The sequence below is a fragment of the Cariama cristata genome, unplaced genomic scaffold (assembly GCF_000690535.1).
Source record: "Cariama cristata isolate BGI_N322 unplaced genomic scaffold, ASM69053v1 scaffold43120, whole genome shotgun sequence".
NCBI lineage: Eukaryota > Metazoa > Chordata > Aves > Cariamiformes > Cariamidae > Cariama > Cariama cristata.
This window is the reverse complement of record NW_009596050.1, coordinates 20,853-45,255: the sequence shown is the minus strand read 5'-3', so window position 1 is coordinate 45,255 and position 24,403 is coordinate 20,853. Positions and strand designations below refer to the sequence as shown.

At 39.2% G+C, this 24,403-nt stretch overlaps 1 protein-coding gene across 1 annotated transcript; it reads right to left on the bottom strand.

The window, feature by feature from the left end:
- Positions 1-322: 322 nt before the first annotated feature.
- Positions 323-24,104, bottom strand: CA12 (carbonic anhydrase XII). Its single transcript, XM_009704270.1, has 9 exons — positions 24,017-24,104; positions 20,816-20,836; positions 13,989-14,168; positions 11,311-11,453; positions 10,350-10,445; positions 8,581-8,644; positions 7,961-8,118; positions 6,759-6,885; positions 323-411 (listed from the first exon to the last, which is right to left on the bottom strand). The coding sequence occupies exons 1-9, from the start codon at positions 24,102-24,104 to the stop codon at positions 323-325; spliced, it is 966 nt and encodes a 321-aa protein (XP_009702572.1).
- Positions 24,105-24,403: the final 299 nt, after the last annotated feature.

Here is a 24,403-nt window from a genome sequence, read left to right as displayed (position 1 = left end):
ACATGGTTTAGTGGTGGCCTTGGCCATGCTAGATTTACAGTTGGACTCAATCATCTTAAAAGTCCTTTCCAACCTAAACAATTGTATGATTCTCTATTTTGCTGGCATTAAAATAGAATTACTTTGGAGTATATGATACAGGAGAAATAATGTCTACAGTGATAAAAACAAATCAAAGCTTATAGGAAGAGATCGTATCCTATAAAAGATCAAATTTTACCACTATAAAAAATGTGCAGGGTTTCAGACACACAAGCACTTCTTTGTGTCAGAACAAAAATTTGGTTTGACTTCTTTTCCTGTGATGTGTCAGCTGGATATCTTACCTTTTCCTCTTCAGTAGCCAGAAGGCTACTGCAAGAATGATGAGAACTCCCAGAATGCAGGCTATCACAACAGAAGCAACAAAACCTAGGAAAAGAGGGAAAGCATACAAAACAGTTCATTTCATTTACTCAAGAGGAGAAGGTTAGTCTCTAATCTGTCATAACATTTGCATTCTGCATCTGCAACTTTCCTAGAGCCTACTCATACCACTTTGCAATTATGGAATGGATAACTTTGCATAGCTGTAGACTGGAAGGTCCTAATCCCACAATTGGATCCACAGTTCACAATGCTGTGAATTTAGACACCCGCTGAAGTCACAAAGCCAACATGCAGGCATAGGCATAGCAGATCAGAAACTCTTCGGATTTCAATGCTATAATGTGTAAGAGAGCATAAGCAAAACTGAAGAACTAAACCCAGGCAACTAAGGATGTTAAATTTGATGCCTTTTTGTTTTTTGAAGGCAGAAGAACACCGCTGAATGTGGACAGCTGAAGAGCGATATGCTTTGTTGTTGAAAACGTTGCTTAAAGGCATCTAAGAAGGTAGGAATGAATTCAGGATATTAGTATGAAGAACTGAGTGCATATTTGCATTGAGATGTTAAGCATTATCATTATAATGCTGTCTTTGATAATGACCTTCATATGTATGTTTGGCAATTAAAGTATTTTTATTTATTTTTGGCCTTGCCAAAGATCCTGAAGGTGAGCACTCTTTTCTTAGCTGCATTTTTATAAATCATTTACCCTTTTTTTTTTAAAAATATTTTATCAAATTACTGTTTCTCTCTAAGCAGCATCAGAACCCTTTCAGAGTAAAGCTGACAGGATTTCTGTATTCCATCTAAATATTTTCTCTTATTAAATCAGCTGTGGAGAAAACAGAAATGTAAAACCTGGAGTTTAACCTTTTCCCATTTAACCCAGTAGATGCTTTATTAATTTTAAGTCCAACTGAATAGAAGAAGCTTGCAATCCGTGGAGTTGAATAAAAACCGTATTTTAAAAAAGGAGAGTTTTGTTATAGTAGAGGTGCATCAAGTGAACAACAAAATATAACACCAAATAGATAATTGTAGAAAAAGAGCTTGTAGTTTGAAGAGGAAGGGTAGGGGGCATTTCTGTTTGATAAGAAGACCTTCTTGCAAAATTTAGTTAGACAGTATTTCAGCATGGTGCTATAATCAAAACTAGACACGAGTTCCCATTTAACTTGTGGGCAGTGGAAGGTTTGAACATTGTAATAAATTGCAGCTGCATGTATGTAAAGCTGATTTTATTGGAATAGATTGCTGACAGGCAAAATACGTTATAAATATGTGTGAGTTTTGCTGAATAATCCTTTAAGATTAGAGACATTTGAAATGTAGTACTTATTAACAGTGAGCATGAATTTAGATTTTAACTATTGGCATTAAGATGTGGCTGACCCAACACTTCAGTCATTTGCATTTTTGATACAAAATACAGCTCAGTGGCCCCATCTTGTGACGTCTGTGCTCAGGTGACGATGGCAGCCTTCAGTCTTGACGCTGAAAAGGCAGAAGAGTTGCTCTGAAAACGTGCTTTAATAGAGGCCTAGGGTGCGCACCACAGGATTTCTTTCACAAATTTCTGTGGTTCCTTTGCCCAAGCCATGATTCTGTGTATGACCTCTCTTCCCTTCTTAATAAGTGTGCTCTCTTCCTACCTGTGGTACAGCTGGCTGCATCAGGCTGGGCACTTGCAGCCAGCAACCAGGCACCCTTTAATTGTGCTTTAACAGGAACCCTTTTTTTTTTCCTTCTTTTTTTTTTTTTTTCCTCCCTTGAGGTGAGGTGTGGGGCTGCACCTGTGAGGGAGCCTTTGTGACCGTAGTAGGTGGAATGTGAGATTAGAGGGGAGATGAATACCTTTTTTGAAACGAGAACATTTTTCTATGGTTCACTGATAGAGTCAATGAGCTTTTATAATTAAATGTACTTAGACTGAATGGGGTTTCTATTAGAGTAGCACTGAGCAATGCCTTTTGTAGCCATAGAGACCAGTTCTTGGGTGAGAACAGCAGAACGGGCAATAACCCATCCAATTCAACTCTGGTAAGTCATGCCAACTTTAAAGATACATTGAAAATACTTTTATAGCTGGTGTCACCTCTGCATGGGAGCCAAATAATGTGGCTTAGGAGAGGGACAGCCAAATGTTATTTTTGTGTTTGGCACTGGTTCATGGCAACAATTTTGAGAAAGTCACAGCTGGGTCAGTTTCCCCCATAGATGGAAATAATAATGCTTACACTATTTCTGTGAAGTGTTTAAAGATTCCTGGATGAAAAGCATAGTATCTGATTTTTCAGTTACTGGAATCATGGATTGTAACTCCCTACCTTTTACTTCTAAGTATTGAGTGTAATTTACAGAGAGAAGGTAGTCAGGTGCTGAAAGGTCAGCCTAAGAAACAGATGGAAAACTGCATTTCTCATTTCTGACTGACAAGTCTGACTCAGAAAATCACTGGCTCATAGATGCAGTTAGCAATCAGCAACATACCCTTGCCAAGTCCACCAGGTATTGAATCCCGATGAATTGAGAGGGTAGGAAAAGTAAAAGTTGGATCTCTAGGATTCCATGGTGAACTGGTCTTAAGCATAAGGTAGCTGCTTACTCCAGAACTTCTGTTACTTCAGTAAGTGTTTCTGCAGTGGCATAGCTATAGTAGGTAGCAATGATAGTGTTTATGCATGAATTTAAGAAAGACCTTGCAGAGGAAGCCTTACATTCTCAGAAAATTGGCAGCTGTATTGTAAATCCTGATTCTGCTGTTTAAAATCATTGTATGTAGTCTGACTTGAGTAAAGGTTTGAAGGAGATTACTAAAATAGCCATTCTGGACCCAACTAATTCTCTAGTTGGCAGCTGGTATTTGAGATTGGAGGTTTGGGAAGAAAGTTTTAACCCTCTTCCTGGTCATATAAGAATGCCATGAGGGAGGGGGATATTCTTAGCTGGCCAATCCACAAAAGCAGAAAAAGGACTGACATACTCTAGTTCTTTCCCTTTTTCACTATTTAGCCATCTTTTAGCTTACTCAGAATATTGTTTGTGCAACTAATAACAGTTTGTGTATTAATCATGGGGCTATTAAGGATTGTTGATGATTTGGTAAACTTGTAATTTTATTACATATTTTAGTTAGAATCTAGCAAAAAGAGGACTACTAGTGTAATTCTCATTTTAAAATGAGATTAAATTGAAGCATTGTTCTATAACCATTATACTCTGCAAGTGGTGGCATAGGGACTTGTTAAGAGGCACGAAGATAGACTAGAATATTATGACTAAGGCTTCATGTAGTATACAGCGAGAAATCAAGGAACAGAACCAGCAAAATCCCAAGCGTGACTTGTGTATGCCATGACTTTTGTCTAATGAAGAGTCGTATTACAGTCAAGAAACAACAAGTAACAAGTCCACTTGTTACCAACATAATGCAAACAAATCCGTTTTCTTAGCTGATAAATTGATAGGGAGGTTGTTCTGTTACTTATTCTTGACTCTGAAGCAGTAAGGTTAAGGTTGTGGCTTACTGCAGAGAACTACACATGAGCAGAGATTGCAGACTCTTCATCATGCATAGCAGAAGGGTATTCATGATCTTTCAGAAAGGGAGAAATCTTATTTTTTGTTAACACATGAGCTGATGCAGACTGAGGCAAAATTTTGGTAGCCAACAGTACTCAGTATTTTGTTTTAGTCAGACCTTGGAACTGAGCTCCAAACTATAAACAAATGAAAATGAGAAAAGAGATGATTTATCAGAGGAACTTAGCTCAGCAGTAATTCAGGAGCAGTAATGGTAGCTTTAAATAGAAGAAAGGTATAACTAAACTAAACTAGTTTAGATTTAAATATTTAGCTATCTGCTGCTAGTAATGGGAGAGAATATAAGATACCTTTGGCAGCAAATAAACAAGGAGGCCAATGGAGAAATGACAATGAAAGCAGAAAAATGCTTCAGCTGCTTAACTGGAAAGAACTAGTGTGGATGCTTACAGTGCTTTGCACTGCAGTCTCAACAGGCTTGGGGACCTTTCTTTGAGGTGTCTGGAATGAATGCGTTCCTAGCTTCCAGAATGAGGATGGGAGATGAAAACTACTCAGCTATTTTGGGAGAAAGTAATTTTCTAGACCTTTATTTACAGACTGGAAGCTGTGTACACACAGGAGGGTCCTTGAAAGCCTGAGCACCTTTCAAGATGCTCAGTAAACAGTACAAAGTCATATAGTGATGACTTTACTCATCGGGTGTAACATCTTCAGCTCCTTAGTCATACGTTAAACAAAAGGATATGTTATGCTGTTTATCTGCACCTCAAAATTGGGAAGTATCCCATCTCAAATCACTGCCCCTGCTTCTGTGTTTCAAGTTAAAATAGTTGTTTTCCTAGTCAGTAGCTTTCTGCTGAGTGTACAGAAATGAGAACCTGAGGTAGTTTGGATCCCTGAACTGCACTGAAAACTGTGTATTGCATTTAGCACTGTAGCCTGCCCTTCTTTATACACCTGGTCCATAAAGCTTCTCCTGAGAATCCACTATGTTAACTGCAGGTAGAATGGTTAATAAAATGAAAGTCATGAGATGCAGCAGTTGAGGGGATGTAGCCTTTTTTGCTGGAGCTCTGGAGATTATGAAGTGTAGAGATTTAATGCAGAGCTGGAGAATGGGAAGTCATGGCTTGTAGTTCAAACCATATAGTCAGTCATCTCAGAACTGTTAAATATTTTTTTACTCCAGTAAAAATACAGCGAAATGAAGATCTAAATCATTAGAACTCAATGAGAGAAATGTGCTTAAGTAGCAAGGACAGTAGCATCAACATACTAATTTAAATAATTACTAAGCTATGTGCAATAATTCCAGAGAAGGCACTCAAAAGAAACTTCATGGTAGAATTACATTCCTCTTACGGGAAGCTTTGGAAAGATTTTAAAATGTTTCCATGAGAACTGAAATGGTCCCCAGCCACAGAACGACTTCTGAAATTGTCTCTGGGTTTTATCGCAAAGATGGAGGTTTGCTTCAAATAAGGGCCAAATGCTGCTGATTCTCCATACTGCTCTGGTTGGGAGTTTTGAGGCAACTAATCTGACAAAGAGACCAGCCAACTTCTGGTAACAAATGTAATTCATCTCTGATTTCAGAGAAATGTTTTGTCTGGGATTTGTTTTGGCTGATCTTTAATTTTTACTTTTCTCCTTTATAGCTTTATGTTAGAAAAGATACATTATGAAAAGGGCTGTCTGCAGAGGGGAATGGCAAGAACAGCTACTGCAGTATGCCTGCAGGGAGAACCATTCCCTGCAATGGCTACTGTGTGAAATTTCCCAATGTAGACAACTCCTGTGTTTTCTGTTCTTTCACCTAAACAGTGAAGAAACTAGCAGGCAAAGTTAAAATGATGTGCTAACATGTTTTATTAATTTGAAAGTTTACTGCTTGGACAATCTTTTTTGTGAAGTCTGCTTTTTCTTTTAAAAATCTTTTAGTCTCAATTTCAAATAGTATAGTGGCTTGCCTCGATTCATCTGCCTTCAGTGTATGTGCCAGCTTCACCACTGCTTAAGAACATTTGTTTGCAAGACAACACAGAAATTGGAACAACACATTTTGCACAAACAATATACTGAATTGCCTTACTGTGGGGCACAGCTAAACTTCTCACCACAGATGCAGGTTTTTGTGCAACCTCCACCCCTGCCCAAACCTATGCATTGTCATTGTGTAACACTGCATAATTAAGCTTTTAAATCAGTTCTTCCTCGTAAGATGGCAATTTTTTTTTACATTTGTAACACTGGATCGTATAATCCAGTGTTATGAATTATTTTTATCTGTCAAGTTTGAATTCCTCAAGGACCTCTTCTGATACTATGTAATTTCCCCCAAACAAGTCTCCCTGAAAGGCAACGTTGTGAGACCCTTTAAATGTGTGGTCTGCATAAAACCAATCCTGATATTGCTGAGAACCAGCAAATGTCCACTGGTGAGACAAGGCCAGCTCAAGCACTTATGCTGAGGGAAACAGCTCAGCTGTAGAGAACTGTTTAGTGTTTGGAGTGACAGCAAATGTTTCTGCTAAGCATGACAAGGCCAAACATATCTTCTTTCTTTTATCTCCTTGCCTTTGATCAGAAGGGTTGCAGGGCTTGCCTGATACCCATTGTGTAAAAATACCTTCTTATATACTCTCTGAATACCTTATTCGCGTACAGGTGCCCATGCAACAATGCAGTAAGAGAAGAAAAGGGAGCAAAGTGAACTGTGGGAAAAGTGAGATTGCTATATTTTTGTAGTGGTACAGTGCAACAGGACTGCCACTTCAGTATTTCAAGTTTACACAAACCACTGTGCACTGTTTCTTTGCATAGAAGTGTTCATACAACTTACCTTCACGGAAGGAGATAAAAACCAGTCTTTCATGAAATTCCTGAACGTTTCGGAAGTTATCAACCATTTCCAGGGGTTCTGGGTCATCACTCTCTGTGCAGTACATGGCTGTTTCCAGTGCCAGTAACTATAAAGGGAAGGACTCTGTTCAGCTCCCAGAATACAGAAAAAGCAATGCCAGTGTATGGTCACTGAGAGTGTGTGTTTGAAATCAAACGGGTAGTTAAAGGGAAGAGGATGCATTAAGTAATGCTTAAGTCTTACATGGCTGGTGAGCCCAAATATAGAATAATGCGTAAACAGCGTGACATCTCCAAACCCATACCTGTATTTTGTTTACATCCTTATAAAATTAATCTTGCTTAGTAATTATCTGCCAGGAAAACTGCATGGGAAGAAATGTGGTGACCCTTTGCAGCATGTTCTTCCTAGCACAGTCTAACTCCTAAGCAGTACTAAAAACTACTTAATGAAAGAACTATCTGCTTTGGTAAAGATATGATCTGGTGAACTGGACAAAGTTAAGAATGGATTTTCATAACAAGAAGCATGCAGTAATTTGAGCAGAGATTTTGATAATAACATTTTTCCCCTGTGTTTATAATTAGGTGAACCAGAAGACAGTGATTGGGAGTTTATAGTCTATGTAAGTGGCCATCTAAGAAAAAAAAAAAGGTAATTAGGTGAGCACAAAAAACGTAGGTTAGAGAAAAGCCAGGGGATTCAAGATTGACAAATAACACATCACATGCTTTTTAGAAACTTAACATCTACCCAACCTATCATTCCTGTGTCAGTCAGGATCAAAGTAGCACTAAAATACTTAGTGAATAGGGTTCGGGCATGAAGCCTGAACAAAATGATCTGGAATTGACTTATGAAGACTCCAAGCAGGGAGTAAATACATAGTGAAAACAGAAATTAATCTCACTTGACCGTGACTTTTCAAGCTGATACTATACCAATTGCTATGCAGTTGTGTCCCCTTTATTTATTCTGGTCAACTGAAAAAGTGCTAACTACAAACAGAATAGGATAATGATTTATGTTGGTTCTGTGCTATTCTTCCAAATTAAAGGATTTTAGCTATGGTCATCTTTCAGTTTTACAGGAACTTAAGAGAAAACCAGGACATGAAAATATGCATTTACTGTTCTTTAGCAGACACCAGTTAGGAAAACACATGCTATATTTAAACTTGCCTGCTCTTGTGAAATTTTAACGGGCTGTCGGAAAACTGTCCAGAGAACACTAGGGTAGCAAGGAGGAGTTGTCAGGGATCCTTCATAGCGATAATACTCATCCAGTCTGTCAGGAAGCAGTTCTCGAATATTGAAACCAGGGACTTGGACTGTCTGATCTAAAATAGGGTATTTGTGTTAAATGCTGTGTCATTACTACACGGGTAATGTACCAATAAAGTGAATTTGCTTTTCAGTAAGTAGGATGCTTTCAGTCGTATCACTAGGAAAAGAAAAATACATTTTAACAGAGACGATCCCAGTTTCATAAAGGATACAGCTTTTTAGGTTTCCTATGTGCAAATCTTGTCTTAGATACCAAATCAGAATTCTGTAAGATAAACTGTGGCCATATTAACGAAAAACCACTATGTGCAAGAAATAAGGCCTAGTCAGAAACACATGGTGCATGCCAGCCATACACTCTTCACAGAAATGCACTGCATTTGTAAGACTTTCACAGTTTGTGACAGGTTTGCCTGGGATTTCTGGACTGTTTCTTCAGCCGGTTCAATCCCTCTCAGGGTGTCATCTGATACTCCTAGCCATTCTCAATCCAGTGCGGGCTTATAGCCACTCACCCTTGTATTTCACATTCCGGAAGTGCCTGAAGATCTTTTCATAGGATGGGTTGAAGGGTCCAATCTGTAATGAGCAGACTATTAACAGCTATGCAGATCACCACGGTCTGAGTATAAGTCTTTGCTTCTGCACACAGCAGACAGCAGTACTTGATGGCCTCTGTCATAAGGTGTCTCCACTGTCCAGATATTCATAGACTAGAATGGCATAAGTACTCTTCTTACTCAAAACATTAACATTATCCTCAATAATGTTAACCCCAATAGTGCTCTTACTCACTCCAGAGCTATTAGAGCTGCTTTGTCATAATGCTGTCTTAACAACTGCAGGGTAGACCTCTTGCGTGCACTTGAAAGACCCTATTGCCCTTGCCTGTTCAGCATGCTGTGTGAATGAAGAGAAACCATTTCCTCTGAGAACACTGCAGGTGTACATTCTCAACTGACAGGCTTCTCAGATCGTCAAAGCTACATTTTTTTCTACCCACAAATATTTTTTAGTCTGCTGCTCCTCACAGTCCAAGAAGATAAAGAATGGCACGATTGGGTACCACAGGGCCACTGGCAAGGGCTATAACTCAACTGTCTGGCAAGGGCTATAACTCAACTATCAAACAAGACCATGTTTTTCAACTGCTACCAACAGCTTTTCAGTCTAATAATCAATGCCTTTTTTATGAATTCTTTAGAGCTGGTGCTTAGCAACTCCTCTGACAACCAGACATAGTTAACTGGTGCCCTTAGATCAACTGTAATAGCCACCAGCTGTCTGAAAGTATTTCAAAGACCTAATCTCCATTGTTGCCTTATTTGATTTTTAAACACCATTGCTTACAAATAACCAGAAGCCCAGTATTATTCCCTAGCATGATATACAATACCCTGACACTTTTCACAGCTGCAACTTCCAAATAAACTGAAATTTAACACAAAATTATTGTCAAAGTCTTAGCACTGTTAGGAACTGAGCTTGGGTAATATTAATGAGAATTAGAGCTTTGTCTGCTAACTAGAACATTTTCACTTTTTTGATGGAAATTTGAAAACCTGAGTGTTTTTAGTTTTTTTAATGCTGCAGAAAATACTCACGTTTAAAAATCATCTTTATAGTTATCTTACTGAGTTTTAATCCTCTAGAAAAAGATTTGTATATGTACAAGCTTGTAAATTTTTTTCTTTCAGATTGTTATTATCTTTAATTGCTTGTATGTGGGGCTTTAGAGGGCAAAATTGGAAAGCTGTACTTTTGCCATCTTAAAAAGAGCACTGAATGTACTTGTTTACTGTAATCTGTGATTCAAAGAATCTGAGAAGTTTGTGACTTGAAGACTGTGGTCAAATCCTAATTACATATAGTGGCCAAAGCCAGGGTTGTGTCTGCCTATGCCTCTCTGCTGTGTTAAAACTGCTTCATGCTACAATAGGCAGTTTTGAGTAAGTGAGCTTCAAATTCACTGTTGTCTGTTGTTTGACAAACTCTACCAATCCCTAGTTTGTAAATGAACGCGAAAATGAATTTAACATAGCTGAAGTTAATTTACTGAAAAACATGAGGAAATACTCAGAATTCCTCTTTTCTTAAAATATGTTCGTGTTTATGTATGTGCTGCTGGAATCTGGCCCTTTTTTGTGAAAGAGAAAAGGAAGAACCTTTATTTAGCCACAGCATTATCAAATAATCTAGGTAATTTTGTATGTTAAAGGTCTCTGATGACTTAATGATTGAAAGCATATTCTAAATAAAAAAAAAAATTGGTCGTGCATCCTACCTCAAGAAGAATAGCCAAAACCGCCAGTCCATCCGCTTTGTCCATTGCTGCTGTTATATCTGGATATTTCTCAGAGTTATAATGTACAATGTGCAGCTACAAAGAAGGAGATACTATGTTATGGTAATGTCTGGGGCATGCTGACATTTCTGTTAGACAGCTAAAAAGAACCAGTGCAGCCATCTCAGGCTAAGAAAATTTCTGGGTGTAGTGGTAAGATCTTTTTCGAGAAAAGCAAAAGGTCCTGGAACTCCCACTCCCAGCCCTGCTGTGGCTGTTACGCCCCCCTCCCCCTACATAATGGGGTTAGAAAGAGGATCCATCACTTCAGCTTCAAGGCATTTTCACTGTAGTACTAGTAAATTTTTCCAAAAAAAGTAGCACCTTAGCACTGTAGGGGCTCTCCGATGTTTAGAATGCAAAATCCAGTGTTTAATGTAATTAGAGAAGAAATGGATTACTAAAATGCTGTTATGCAAGCAAATTACTCCAACTGATTTATCTTTTAATCATTTTGAGGTACATATCCGATCGGTACTGATTTTCAAAATCTATTCCCAAATCCATAATGTAGGATTAGAAAAGATAATAAATAGTTCTTCACCAGACAAAAGAAGGTGAGTAAAGGTAGACAGAGAAGCAATGTTGTGCAGCTAAAAGATATACCTGTTTTACAGAGAAGAACCAAGGTGTCAAATATCTAGTAATTTGCTTGAAATTGCTCAAGTGATCTAGTGCCAGGCTTGAGTTTAGAACCTAAATTCTAACTCCCTAACTTGTGGCATATTCATGAAAGTGTATCAGAGTCCATCCTTTTTGCAGTGCACAATGCATTTTTTTAGTATATACCCAGATCATAAATACTTGGATTAGAATCTTGCTGCCTTTTATAGTCATATATCCAAGATAAAGATCCCACTTTGAAACTTTTGTTTCTTTCCCTGATCTGAACTTGTCTTACCTCTGCTGCAAAATGCTTCCCACTGACTGTGTGCTCTGAGCCTTCTGACTTGTTTCTGTTTCCCCAGTGTAGGTGAAGTTGAGATGCAGTGTATTCAAATGGGAGGTTTCTGATGTACATTGTAGGCGTCAGATGCATTTTCACTGTAAGCAGACCAAAACCAGGTGGGAGCAAATGATATCACAGCTTTCAAGCACAGGGCAAATATAAATACTGTGTCTAAGTATATTACTTATGGAGCATGAAAAAAGCAGGTTCTTAACTCAAATCCATCTCGGTCTGTGGTACAAGATAAAAAGTTTAGTTGTCCTTAACCCTTTCTAGGTAATGCAGGAGAATTTAGAATATACCCTTTTTCTGTTTTCTTAAACTAAAGGAATTGCATGTGAGAATTGTTGTTAATGGACATCTTTCATCTCCCTGAAGAATGCAAAATTGTCTCGGTCTTACTGAAGAGACAGTTATTGACGTGTTGAAGCAAAACTCAGGCTCGTGTGCCTTCTTTCAGTCCCCCTATAGTGGTTGAAAAGGGCTTAATAATTACTATTTCTCGTGGTATTTTTAAACTCTTGTTATATTAAATTCCTCTGCCTCTTAATCTGCTTTTAGGAGCATATGGCAAAACCAAACAAATTTCCCTCTCTCCCTGCTCCCCCCGAAACCCAGAGCATTGATGTCAAGCAGCAAGATAATCAGAGGCCTTAAGAACTAGCATTTCCTCTCTTGACATGGTGGAGGAAGACCTCTGTATGCATTACCCTCCTTTCTGCTCACTAATGCTCTCCAGTGTGGAAAACAGGCTGGGGATTTTTTTTTTTGTGTAGAAATTATAGTAGTAATTCTCAACTCAGAAGAAACTGAATTGTTCACTTGAGAAGTTTGGTACTTCATAAAGGAATGTTTTATGTAAAGAACAGATCGATTTCTTTGCAATTTATTGTTTTCCAATGTGAATACGATATGTTTCTTGAGTGTCCCAGGCATGTTTTGCAGGGGAGACAAGGTTCAAAATCTTAATGAAGGAACAGCTGCAAGCCTATGTATTTTTATGCTAGTGCTAAAAAGCTTTTTTTGAGCTCTACTGTTTTCAGTCTAGCTGAAGTAGGTAACTGTATCTGGATTAGCTGGCTGGTGAAGCACATTAATTATATGTAGGAATGACTGATACCACGATAGTAAGCATTCTGCTCATTTCCTCTCTAGCCGTAAGGGACAGAGCAGCAGATGATGTAATGATCACTTTAACAGAGACTAATTTTTCATTACTCAGAGCAATTAAGGTTTGTATCTGAGTAAGGTTTCTAGAGTGTGTCACATGTCCCCTGCTTTCTAGGAGAGCAGTGACCTTAGAAGTGAATTCCCATTTTTACTGAGGAGGGGATATATTTTTGTCTTTGCTTTCATTAGGAGGTAGTTGAACTTCTTGTTTTAGGGGCAAGATCTGACAATGTTAGTGGTATAGGCTCTACGAGGAATTTGCTTTTACCCGTGTGACTGTTATGTGAGGGACAGGCTCTCAGTGTTGTTCTTTTGTCTCCACCTGCTTTCTCACACCCTTGAAGTCCACAATGACAATGTTTCCTTCTCTGCCTATTGCCTGTCACTTACATGAGCCTAATACATTCAACCGTGACAGTACAATCTTCCACTCAGGACCAAGAAAGGCTCGTAGGAAAAGAAGGTTCACCAGGAAAGGGTGTTCCAGCCATTCCTAGTCTAAAGTAACCTGGTTTTGATGGAGAAATTGATCAAAGGGAAAACCAGGAACCGTGCCCTAAGAGGTTGGCCCTTACTGAAGAATGGGCTTATAATGTTCTAGAGAGCAGGTTTACCCCACTGAAAGAGTGAGGGAAAAAAGCGATGTTTGCATGTTGAGCATCTTTTAACCAAGCATGCCAGAGAAGAGCAGAGGCCGTTTTGTAACACAGGTTCTTTTGATGCTTATGCAATAGAGGAGGAGACAAAGAAGGAGAGCCTTACAACTGTTCTTATTTCTATGTGTTCAAATGTTTCAGGAAGGAACAAAAAATGGTGGGACTAGCTTACCGGTATTGTATATTGTGTCAGTATAGTAGACCTTTATGAGACTGCATCTTGTCTGCTTTTACCTGCTGTACTGACACTTTCATTTAGTACTACAGTGGAAGGCATGTTTGTATGCTATTTCTAATTATTTTTCTGTCTTTTTATCTATCTATCTTATGCTAAAGAGGTTTCTAGCTCAAGTCAAGGGAACAGAATGGTGCTCCTAGCTTTTTTTTTTTCTTTCCCCCCTCTCACACATAATTCATCTGAGCTGCTTTGATTAGACTGGAATGTCAGAGACCCACTGCACCCATATTTTATTAGTTTATCTCTTTTTAACAGAATCACAAAGTCTGTTTCTGTTTTGGAGCACTCCAAGCAAAGTAATAAGAAAAGCTCATGAATTAACTCTGACATGCCTGGAGTTTATTTAAAAACCATAATCAATTTGGCTTACTGCAAATCCATTTGTACTTAGTACATGCCCAAGTTTTCCTAGCCTGTTCTCTAGATGTAGGTATGCTGATGTAAAGGCTTCATCATCACATCTTAATTTAATCTCATAATCAAAGTAGTTCACCCATGAAATAAAAAATCACGAGCTCCAGCAACTCTTTCCTCCACTATCCCTTGCTGTCATTGAGCTCCCTTACCTGAATGACCATTATTGGTCAATGTAAACTGGTCAGTGGAGGGCACATTATAGCCTATGAATTCTAAAGGCAAGAGATTAGAATCATACTGGAGAATATCTTTGTGGAAATCTATTGGTGATTGCAATACTCCTCCACAAAATGGGTATTTCTTCGGCCAGGCCTTCTCTCCGTCAGGACCTGTGTAAATTAACAGAGACACATTTGTCAAGCCTTACCTATGCAATTAATATAAAAACTCCCCTGTTTCAGCCTTCACCCAAAATTTGGAAAAGGGGGCTTTTCAAGACTTTATTTTTTTAAACTTTCATCTTTCCATTGTGCCATTAGATAGAAAAGGGCCAAATGCCAACAAAAGCTCACATAGAGACACTTTACCACCCCTCAATCTTTTGACAGTCTCAGCTGCTGTTAATATTACACTCTTGGGGAACTGGGGGCCTGGTAGCTCACCAGGTTAGGCCTGCAGGCAGCAGCAGCACAGCCAGCCACAGTGCCTCTGAGCATCTCCTGATGCTATTATCTCTCTTCAGAGCCCACAAGTGTGACAAGTAGGGTTTGGATCTGTGATGGTATTTGGATTATTTACTGGCATTAATTACTTTTCCCTATGGAAGTAACAGGCATATGCACAGTAACACAGCTATTCCAGCTTTCTGAAGAGAACTGCTGAAAGAAGTGACTTATGTTGACAGAGGAAAGTTTTCATACTTTTCGGTACACAGAAAGCCAGACCCTTATAAACTTTACCTTGGCATACAAACTGTCTGGCTCTATCTATCAATATTGCATAACCCACAGTGAAAAGCTAACTTGCAAAAATGGAAAGTGTTATGATAATTTGACCTGCAATAACTTGCTCAAACTCTAGTGAAACTTTTCTTCATCACAGTCTTTTGCCCTAGGTAGGATCTACAAAGAATAGATAGTGTCAAGAGATTTTTAATTGTGCCTTTGATTTAATTACACATCAGTAGCTAGCAGCTGTTCACAAGCTGTAAACTGAGACCGTTTGGATTTAAATACGGGAAGAGGTACTTGCAACTTGTGTTTCTCCTTGACTCTGAAGATTCATCGTGATTCTTTCTAAGGCAGGAAGGTCTTTTGGGATCACCCATCCTGATCTGTATAACACAGGCCATTGGACCTCGCTGGATTAATTTCTACTTCAATCAGACTGTATCTTTCAGAAGGGAAAAAACATCTACTCTTCCTTTAGGCACTGCAGGTAAAAAATACTTCATTAATGCCCAGTGGATGATTAATTTGTCAGCTTGCTTTTCACTGTGAGTTTGTCTAGCTTTGACTTTGTTTAGATAGTGATTGCTTTTAATCCTTTGCTTAGAAATTGAAGAGCCTCCTGTTACCACACTTTTATTCCTCATTGAAGTACTTATAACATAGAGGACATAGTTTCTCACTTGTCTTAAACTAAAGAGCCTGAGTTTCTTGAGTCTTTGGTTAGAAGGCTTCTTTTCGAAACCTATGATATTCCTTGTGGCTTCTTTGAAGTCTCTCCAGTATGTTAAGATCTTCCATGAATTGTGAATGCCAGAATCTAATGTTAGATGGGGTCATCAGTGGCAAAGCAAGTTCGGATCTTTTCTAAAGGAAAATTAACAGTCAGGAGAATATTATTAGAGGCTCACTTTTTTATGTGAAAGACAATTTTCAAGAATATGGATAGTGGAGGTGAATCTGACTGAAACATAATGCATGTGATGGGATTGGCAAGTTCAATTCTGGTGCTCAAAGACAGACTTACTTCCTTGTTAAAGCTCTTTAAAATTATTCAAGACATATGTTAGCACATGACATTGTTTGCATTGTGGATACTCAGACTCAATCAGTGCTTTTCAGTATAAATGGGCCTTGATGTTGCAAAGGCCTTAGGTCTTTGACTCCAGTTCACTGCTAAGCACATTAATGTCTCTCCTCTTAGATCTTCATGGTACTATTTTAAAGTCATTGAAATTCTTTTTAAAAGCTAATAAATGTTATGCACACATTATAGAAGACTGTATACTATCCTCTACATGTTTTTTGGCAAATAACAGATCCATCCAGAAGAGCATAAATTCCATAATATGGGATATACAAACTCAGGAATATTTCCCAGGAAAATATGTATCAGGATATACCATGAAACGATAATTTCTTGAGGTTGAAACTTGATGTGCAAGACAATGACACTGAAATTTAACACTTTCCAGGGAGCAAAGACTACAGCAGTGTCAGAAAAATTGGTGAGAAGCCTTTATTGTAATAAAACTTCAGTAATTTTAAAAGGTTTGGAGTTTCTGTGCACTGATAAGATAATGAGTTTGCAAGACAACTTTAATAAATTACATATCATAGGTTTGGAGACTGGATAATTAAATAGGTAATTTTATTTGATGCATAAAATAAAAGTCTAATCCCAGCCAGTGGAAACCATGTCATGAAGTACCACTCACTTTTTCAGTACTAGGTTTGGATGAAATGAATGCCATTAAGAGTTGGCAACAGAGTATGGGAACTTCCACACCAACATCAGCAGTTCAGAAGTGAAACTTTTGTCTTTTCTATAAAATGCTGTAGTTATTGCAGTCTTTATGTCCCTTGATCTTTACTAGCAGTTATCCTTTCCTTGACATAAATCTGCAACTCCACTCAGGCCTCTAAGCTACAGCAGTTTTTCCTTGTTTCTCACTCCTGCTCAATTTAAAAAAAACCCAACCAAACCAAGCAAAATAACCTTTTTTGGTACAAAACCAGTTTTTCTAGAAATTCTGCCTTTTGTCACGTAGTCTTCCTAATTTCAGTGCCTCAAAACTCCTGCCTCAAGAGCTGAGCTCCCTGCAGCTTGGGTTTGCATATGTGAAATTGAGATTTCCATGGTAGATAAACCACACAGCTGGAAAGCATTTCTCACTTAGCTCTGTTGAAAATGAATGATTGATTGTGAATCAGATTTTCCTTTTTCTGTGCCAGCACATTCAGATAAATTCAATGGAAATCACATTGTGTTTACAAAGGCTCTGTCTGATCACTATTCAGTAAAGAATAGCACGTGGATGTATTACGATTGGCCTTTACTAGAAGTCTCAAAAGGTATTAACTTAAGAAGTATTGCAAAAATATCTTAGTAGTTTATTTCCTCCTTTTGTGACAACATTTGTGACAAAGACCCAGGCATCTGAGATGATGTTTCCTGCTATGAGGATCGCCCTGAGAACACATCAGGACTGTGTCAGCAGAGCAATAATTCTGCCATAGGCCTGTCCTACCCACTCAACACTACTATTCAGCTGTTGGAGTGAGCCAATTAAGGTACAGAGCTGTTGGTATGGGTGGAAGTAAGACCCCTTCTGCTACCGCTGCTCCCAGTGCAGCCATGAACACTCTCTACTGTAGGGAGTGCAAACTCAGGTTGCCCAAATCCAGCTTGTGGGCTGCCTTCTCTTACACGAGTTTCCAGGACCATGTTCCCCTACCATGCTGTAAATAACCCTGGACCTGGCTGTGCCCTTGTAGCTCTTTTAGAAAAGATTTCTGTAAATAAAGTAGTAATAATTCTTTGGCTAGTCTTGCTGCCCAGCTACACAGTGAGCTGAGCAAAATATCCTCAGCACCATGGCTGCACGTGTCTGTTGTATCATCTGCTTTGACAACTTTTAGCTTTCCATGCCTAAGCTTTCAGCCAGCCCTGCAGCCCTAGCGCTGCTGGGTGATGCAAGACAGATGTTCCTTTAAGAACAACAGTGATGTCTGCTCCTAGGATGTGTACATTGGCTGATTAAAAAAAAGAAGAAAACAGGCTTATGAGACACCAGTGTTACCAACAGACTTTTGCTCTGATGACTAATTAATATTCATGTTGCTGGAGCTTCTCACGGGGTATCCAAGTTCCTTTGATCTGAAGTAAACTGATGTAGTAAAATGCATTGGGTCAGTAACACAGGGAATGTCTGTGGTATTTTTGCAGCCAGGCAGAGCACTCTGCCCTGTTTTCAGCCAGCTGGAAGCTGTATAGCTGCCGTTAGCCCAGGGCCAAGTTAGTAGCAAAGGCTGCGAGTCCAGGCTCCCTGCCACAGTAAGATGATGGCATGGTGTCCGTTTCACTCAGAGCACAGGCAGAGCTCAGTCTTACCATTCTGTGTACACATATCCAATATGTGTGTATCTTCCACATATGTGTTCAGAGGGAAGTTTGTGAGATAGAGGAGTTGCCAAGGGGTGTAGCTGTCCCTGCTACTCCATTCAAGTGCGGTATGAGAAATTTTGGGCATGTTCTAGTGTGTTCACTAAAGCTGGCATTTTCTGATGGGAAGTGGAGGGGTCTTAGCACAGGTTCTCAGCACCTCGCTGAATTGGAGTATTTGGCAACAGTAAAACAAAGAGTTTGCAAATTCAATTAGCCTGATGTCTGCTAACAACAGTTCTTGTGTCTACATTGTACCGTGAAGTTGTCTCCTCACATGCTAAAGCACATTAATAATTCCGTTGGCAATATTGCTTTAAACTTGGCTGTAAAGATAGTTTTCTCTATTGTAGCTGCTTGTCCACTCTCAAGGGTTCTTTTATTTTATTCCAGCTCTCTTATATTATAGAGCAGAAAGCCAGAATCCAAAGAACTGAAGCCCAGCTCTCCAATTCTACCAGTTCTCATCTGGGGCAGAGGACTTCAGGCGTGCACCTTCTAGCCACACAGCAACATTGCCAAAAGCTGCATGCATGTGCTGTCCTGAGCTATGGGGCATCAGAACAATTCTTTTAGTTCTTTTGCTGAAAATGCTTTTCTCATGATACACTTCATCTACATTGTCCATTTTCCAGAAGGTGAAGCAATGCAGCAGAGGACACAAAGCAAGCCTGTGTCAGAGAGGGCTGAGGGCTCATGCCTCTGCTGACTGGCCTGTGCTGTTTCTTCCAAGCACTTTTTCTTCGGCTATATACAAGAGTAGTGAAATCAGGAAGAACAAATAGCATCGCTGCAGTTTGGCTAAGAAAGAGGCAAACAGAGGAGAGGTTTAGCCTTTATATTTATTGTATCTAATGTAGTAGTTTCCATTACAGCCAAGCCAAATGCTCATTTCTTTGGAAAGCTTGCACTGAAAAGATAAGGCCTGATCACATGCAGTGTCATCTTGCTTCACCACAATGCCCTGAGCTGCTAACGCTATATCAACATGCAGTTTTATACATTGTCCTACTGAACAAATAGAATTCTCATTGAGAATCAGCAAGTGATTTCTCCTCCACCCTTAATCTTGTACCTTGACCCTCATCTTGACATCAGTCTATACTGTGATTATAATGGCTTGACTTCCTTTCCCTTCCTGTTGATTTAATTTTAGTGGGAGGCATTGTAAAGTGTTGCAGGGATAAAGGTAAATGGTGGAAGGTGTAGGCTGCTGTAAGGAACCAGGGTCAGTAGGAGAGTAGAGAGGCTCTTTTCTGTCTGACTGCCGTCTCTCTAATCACTGTTTTTTTCTGTGTAGACCAATGTTCTAACTCTGCTCTTTTCCAGGTATATGAAAAGAACTATTCTGTACAAATTTGGTTGCCACTTTAATTTTTTGAAGTTGCTTTTATATGTTTTTCTAGATATATTTGAAAATCAGTAGTTGGAGAAAAAAAAATGGTTTTTGTGAACCTTCCCTCTATCTCCCAGTACATGTTAGAAATCAAACTGCAGTCTGGAAGCGCTTAATAGGAACTGATGAAGTTGGGCCCTGAAAATAACATACTCTGAAATAAATGCTTGTGCCCAAATTCCCAGAAAGGGAGAAGTAACTAATTTAAACAAGCATTACCCTGGGAAGATGGGCAAAACTTCTACTTTGATGGTAGTAAAAGAAGTCTTGCTTTCCTTACTAGCTAGCAGGGTTAGGTTCATCTGATGGCTGCTGTCAAGGTGGAAAACCCAAGCTTTTGTTATTCAAACTGTGTCAAGCGCTTTTTTTTTTTTTCCCTAATGAGAATGTGAAGTATAGGTATGCATACTGGCAGTTAGATTAATACCTATAGACACACAGCTGACAGTTTTCCTTTTGCTTATGTGAAGTAAGTCAGGTAAACTGGAGCACAGACAAAGGGAGTAGTCAGTAGCAGCAAGTTCAGTCTCAAGAGGTTCTTTATGTTGTCTTGGAGCAGCACCAAAGGCTTAAGAACAAGTATTTTTTGCTGAGATTCTCAGTACTGCCTACTTCTCTGTGGGCATATGGCATATAAAACAGTACTCTGAATGAAGAAATAACTGGCCAGAGGATTTGATCAATTAAAAGAAAATATCTAGGTAATTATTCTTCCTGAGCAGCCATCAGAACCTTCTGGATTAGTAGCTGACTTAAAGGACTAGTGTACAAAATAACACTGCTTTCCTGAATATGATTTATTCAACCTTGTCAGTGCTGGGATTTTCAGGGAGCTGAGTCTCCAGTAACACGATACAGGTGACTTGCTGAACTGTGACTGTGCTTAAAAACAAAGACCAGCGTGGGTAGGGAGAGGTATGCTCTTTGCAGATCTAGGCTGAAATGTGCTGCTTGTCTGTGACTGGTGGGGAAACAGAGGGCTTTGGGGAATCTCTGCAGTTGTAGGGCCAATCAGTTTGCTGAAGTTGCTGTCATTCTGCGAGGCAATTTAGAACCCAGTAACTGACTCTCGGTCACCCAGATATGAAACCTGACGGATGGATAACAGATTTCAAGACAATGGGCCAGATCCAAGCCTGGGTAAAGAGAGTCAACCCAGTAGGTTCTCACCAGAATACATTTGGTATGTTGTCCTTAAAATACAGAACAAAGCCACAACTTACTATGAACAAATTAGTTAGTACTTACCAATGTAGGACCATTTTGACCCTGTTTAAAGACAAAGGAAATATTACTGTGAAAATTTGAAATTGATCTTACTCCATAAAGAAACAAATTGACACTTAAACCCATGTACTGAATTTTGCAATACTTTTATCTGTCTTTCTAGCCCCAGATGTTGAGCAAAACATAGACGCTTTCAAGGATTACGAACCCTTCTCACCCAAAATATAATTATCCCTGTGATCCTACCCATAGGAGTGACGTTCTTGTGGTCACTTAAATCCTGGAGCAAAACTTTTGTCTTTTTTTTTTTTTTTGTGGAATAGCCACAGACTGTATATGTAGGTACATCCCTGATTTTTTTCTGGTTAGGAAACTAAGGAATATAAATGAGGTGTAGCTATAATGAACCCCATCACGCCTAGTTGAGGAGTTTGAAAAACATCAGTGAATTCCCAGTTGCTGAGAAGTGATGGACAGTCATTTCTCTACAGCAGCTCTGGGATTTGCCAACTGAAACAGATAGGAATAGATGGACTTTGAAAAAAGGGAGTATGATACACGAACCCATATAACTCAGAGAATCCTAGGGGGTTGAATGAGTGTTAAAATGATCGATATTCATCCATTGCTTAAAAACTGAACTTGGGACAGTGTCTCTGCATGTCTTTGGAAATGTCTCTTTAATTTTTTTTTTCTGGTCCTGAAACTTACTTACAGTCATTCAGCTTGCTGTGTAATTACAGGTGCTTGTCCTGACAGACCCGAACAGTTTTAGTTATCAGGCTAAGGCAGATCTTTACTTTCTGGAAATTTAATTTTATTTCTGCTTAGAAAACAGTCCTGAATTACGAATCTTGCAAACACTCTGTGCCTGTGTGTGCGTGCATACATGCAGGCAAATATTTATCCTTACATGCACATGTCTGCTGTACATGATTCTTGGCAGCATTTCATGTACTCTGAAGCGTGGTTACAGATACAGCTATTCTCCAAAGAATGTCATGTGAAATGTTTGGGATTAATTTGTAGAGATGTGCAAAACAGCTGCTCTTAGCTCTTTGGTATTGATATGTGCTGGGAACACTAAGCTCTCTGCTTCCAGTTGGTTAGGACCAGTGGGCCTTGTTCTTTTGCACTGGAATTTTCAAAACAAGGTCTGTGTAATCATCCTGGCTGAAGTCCCTAGATTCCTTGCGTAGAAGAATTCATGCGCTGTCTTAGATTTCAAGATGAGGAACCTCATTCTCCTCTCCCCTTCTCTCTGCAGGGGATTATCTCTTACTGAGTTTTTTTGGGGGTGCTTGTGTCTTCTAGGCAACATGTTCAGTAGGTAAAACTTGCAGGAACATAGCAACTGACTGTCAACAGGTTTTAGAAATTGCCACATCCTCATCTGAGCAGGGTTTGAAGAAGTATTGGCTTAACTACAATAGCTACTCTCCGCTCATACTCTTACTGCCCATTAAAATGTATATGAAGTGTCAAAACTATTATTTTTATAATCTGGAACAGCCTTAAAACAGTCAATTTCAAAGATTTTCAATATTTTGGGCGTGTATGCCAATTGAAACAAAAATAAATGAAAACTTGAAGTCTTTTGCCAAGTGAAATTTTCCTTAGACTGCGAGCATTTTGATGATCTGCGATTCACTACCATTATGACTTTACTGATGAGCACAATAATAGTAACTAGTGTAGGATAGGGCTGAGGCACATTTAATGCTAATTTCATCTAACTTAGATCAAGAGATGAATAGATAACCAGATGGCAGAATCTTCTTGATTTTGTCTGAATGGACATGTGGACCTGCCATCCTCAGACTGTGAGCAAGGTTGCTATTGCCCTTATTCTGCTTGATAATGAAGTAAGGATGAGGCAGACTGTCACACAGTCTCCCAAAATTGGAGGAGAGTCTATAAAGTGTCTGATTCACATCTAGAAGGGAACTATCAACAGCTCCATACCTGTGAGCACTCTCCTGCCTCTTTGTTCATGTTGGGGTGAGTGCTGGTGGGTAACACAGTTACACACCCATGCATGGCAGAGGAGGTTCCTAGAGCCAGTGTATTTGTGTGTCACTGATCAACATCCAGGGAACAAATATGTTTCCAGTGTCACTTGGGAGCTGGGAAAGTGGGAATGGTTTTAGGCGTGATAATCTACGTTAGTAGATATCCCTCTGACTTGGGAAGATGTCAGAGACAGGCAGATGCTGTAGCTCTTCCCATTTCTTGGTACTGGGTGTCTAATTCTAAGATAGGAATTCTCCAGCATTCCCTTCAGGATGTATCTTAAGACATATCTTTTTGACACATCCTTTCACTGCCAAACCTTCTGTGTTGTCAGAGAAAGCACGTGGAAAGCACCAAGCTTTATTCTGTTATTCTGGAAAGCACCAAGCTCTAGGAACCTCTGCCCTTCAGGCGGGAGATTCTGCTAGAGAATATAGCCATTTTTCAGAGGATATATGCCCAAAATAAGAAGGTGACTTTAAAAGTTTGAATTCCACCCCTTATGTAGCTCATTCGAAAAACCCAGTAAAATGCTTGTCTTGGCAGAGCTCCGTATGAAACTGATGGCTCTGGATTACACTTGAGCCTTCAGGATTTTCGTCTCATGAATAGATGTGCCACCTAAGTCCTCTCACACAACCTGTTACAATGATTCTCCCTCATATCCTATAATCACACTAGCATTATAATTATCTTGAATGGATGAAAATTGATTATCATTAGCTTGAATAGATGAACATTAACTCCTAAAAAGCGAGTGAGGAGCACTGACCTTCTGCAACTGGTCTTGTTTAAATATAAGAGAATGAGATCTAGTATATGGGGCACTTCACAGGGATTGCATTCTTTTCCTCTGGTTTAAAAATAAACAGGGCAGAGGGAAAGGTGTGATACTTCCACTAACTCTGAGAAGGGCCAGTCTCTGCTTCATTCTATGAGGAACAAAAAGATCACAAGCATACTGAGCATGCAAGAAATCTGTAATGCAAACTAAATCAGAAGACAAATTTATTTTTCCTGTATTATGTCAGAATACCTATTCTAAGAAATTGAAATAAGGATACTAGCTCCAAACAACTACAGACTGCAACAATATACAACTTTGAACATGCTATTGAAATAGTAATACTTAAAAGATGCCAGTTTTCTACATACATTAGCTGCCCTAAGTTACAAGTGACAATAAAATAGAAAGCTGAAGGACTTTACCATTCAACGGCGCTTGCATTGAGAGTGGTATCTTTAGGAAGAAAATAAGCACAGTAGTGACTGCTATACTGAAGCTCTTGGCTGACATCTCAAGGAAAGACTTAGAATACTCCGACAGTTTACAGGTTTCTCTGCACTCTGAAGAAACTTCCTTGTAGATGTGTGGCAAGTAGCAGAATGGACACATACAGAGCTTCTGCTAATGAGTTATTGCCCTTCTCTCCCCTTGTCTCTCTCCTTCCTTTTAGGACTGCTTTTTATAAAGCTCCTGAGACTCAACCCAAAACAAATGATGTAATCAGACCTGCCTCTAGGTCACAGCACCCTCAGAAAACTGATCATCCTTCATTACCTCAGTTTTAGTGAGCTCCTCACAGGGCAGACTCC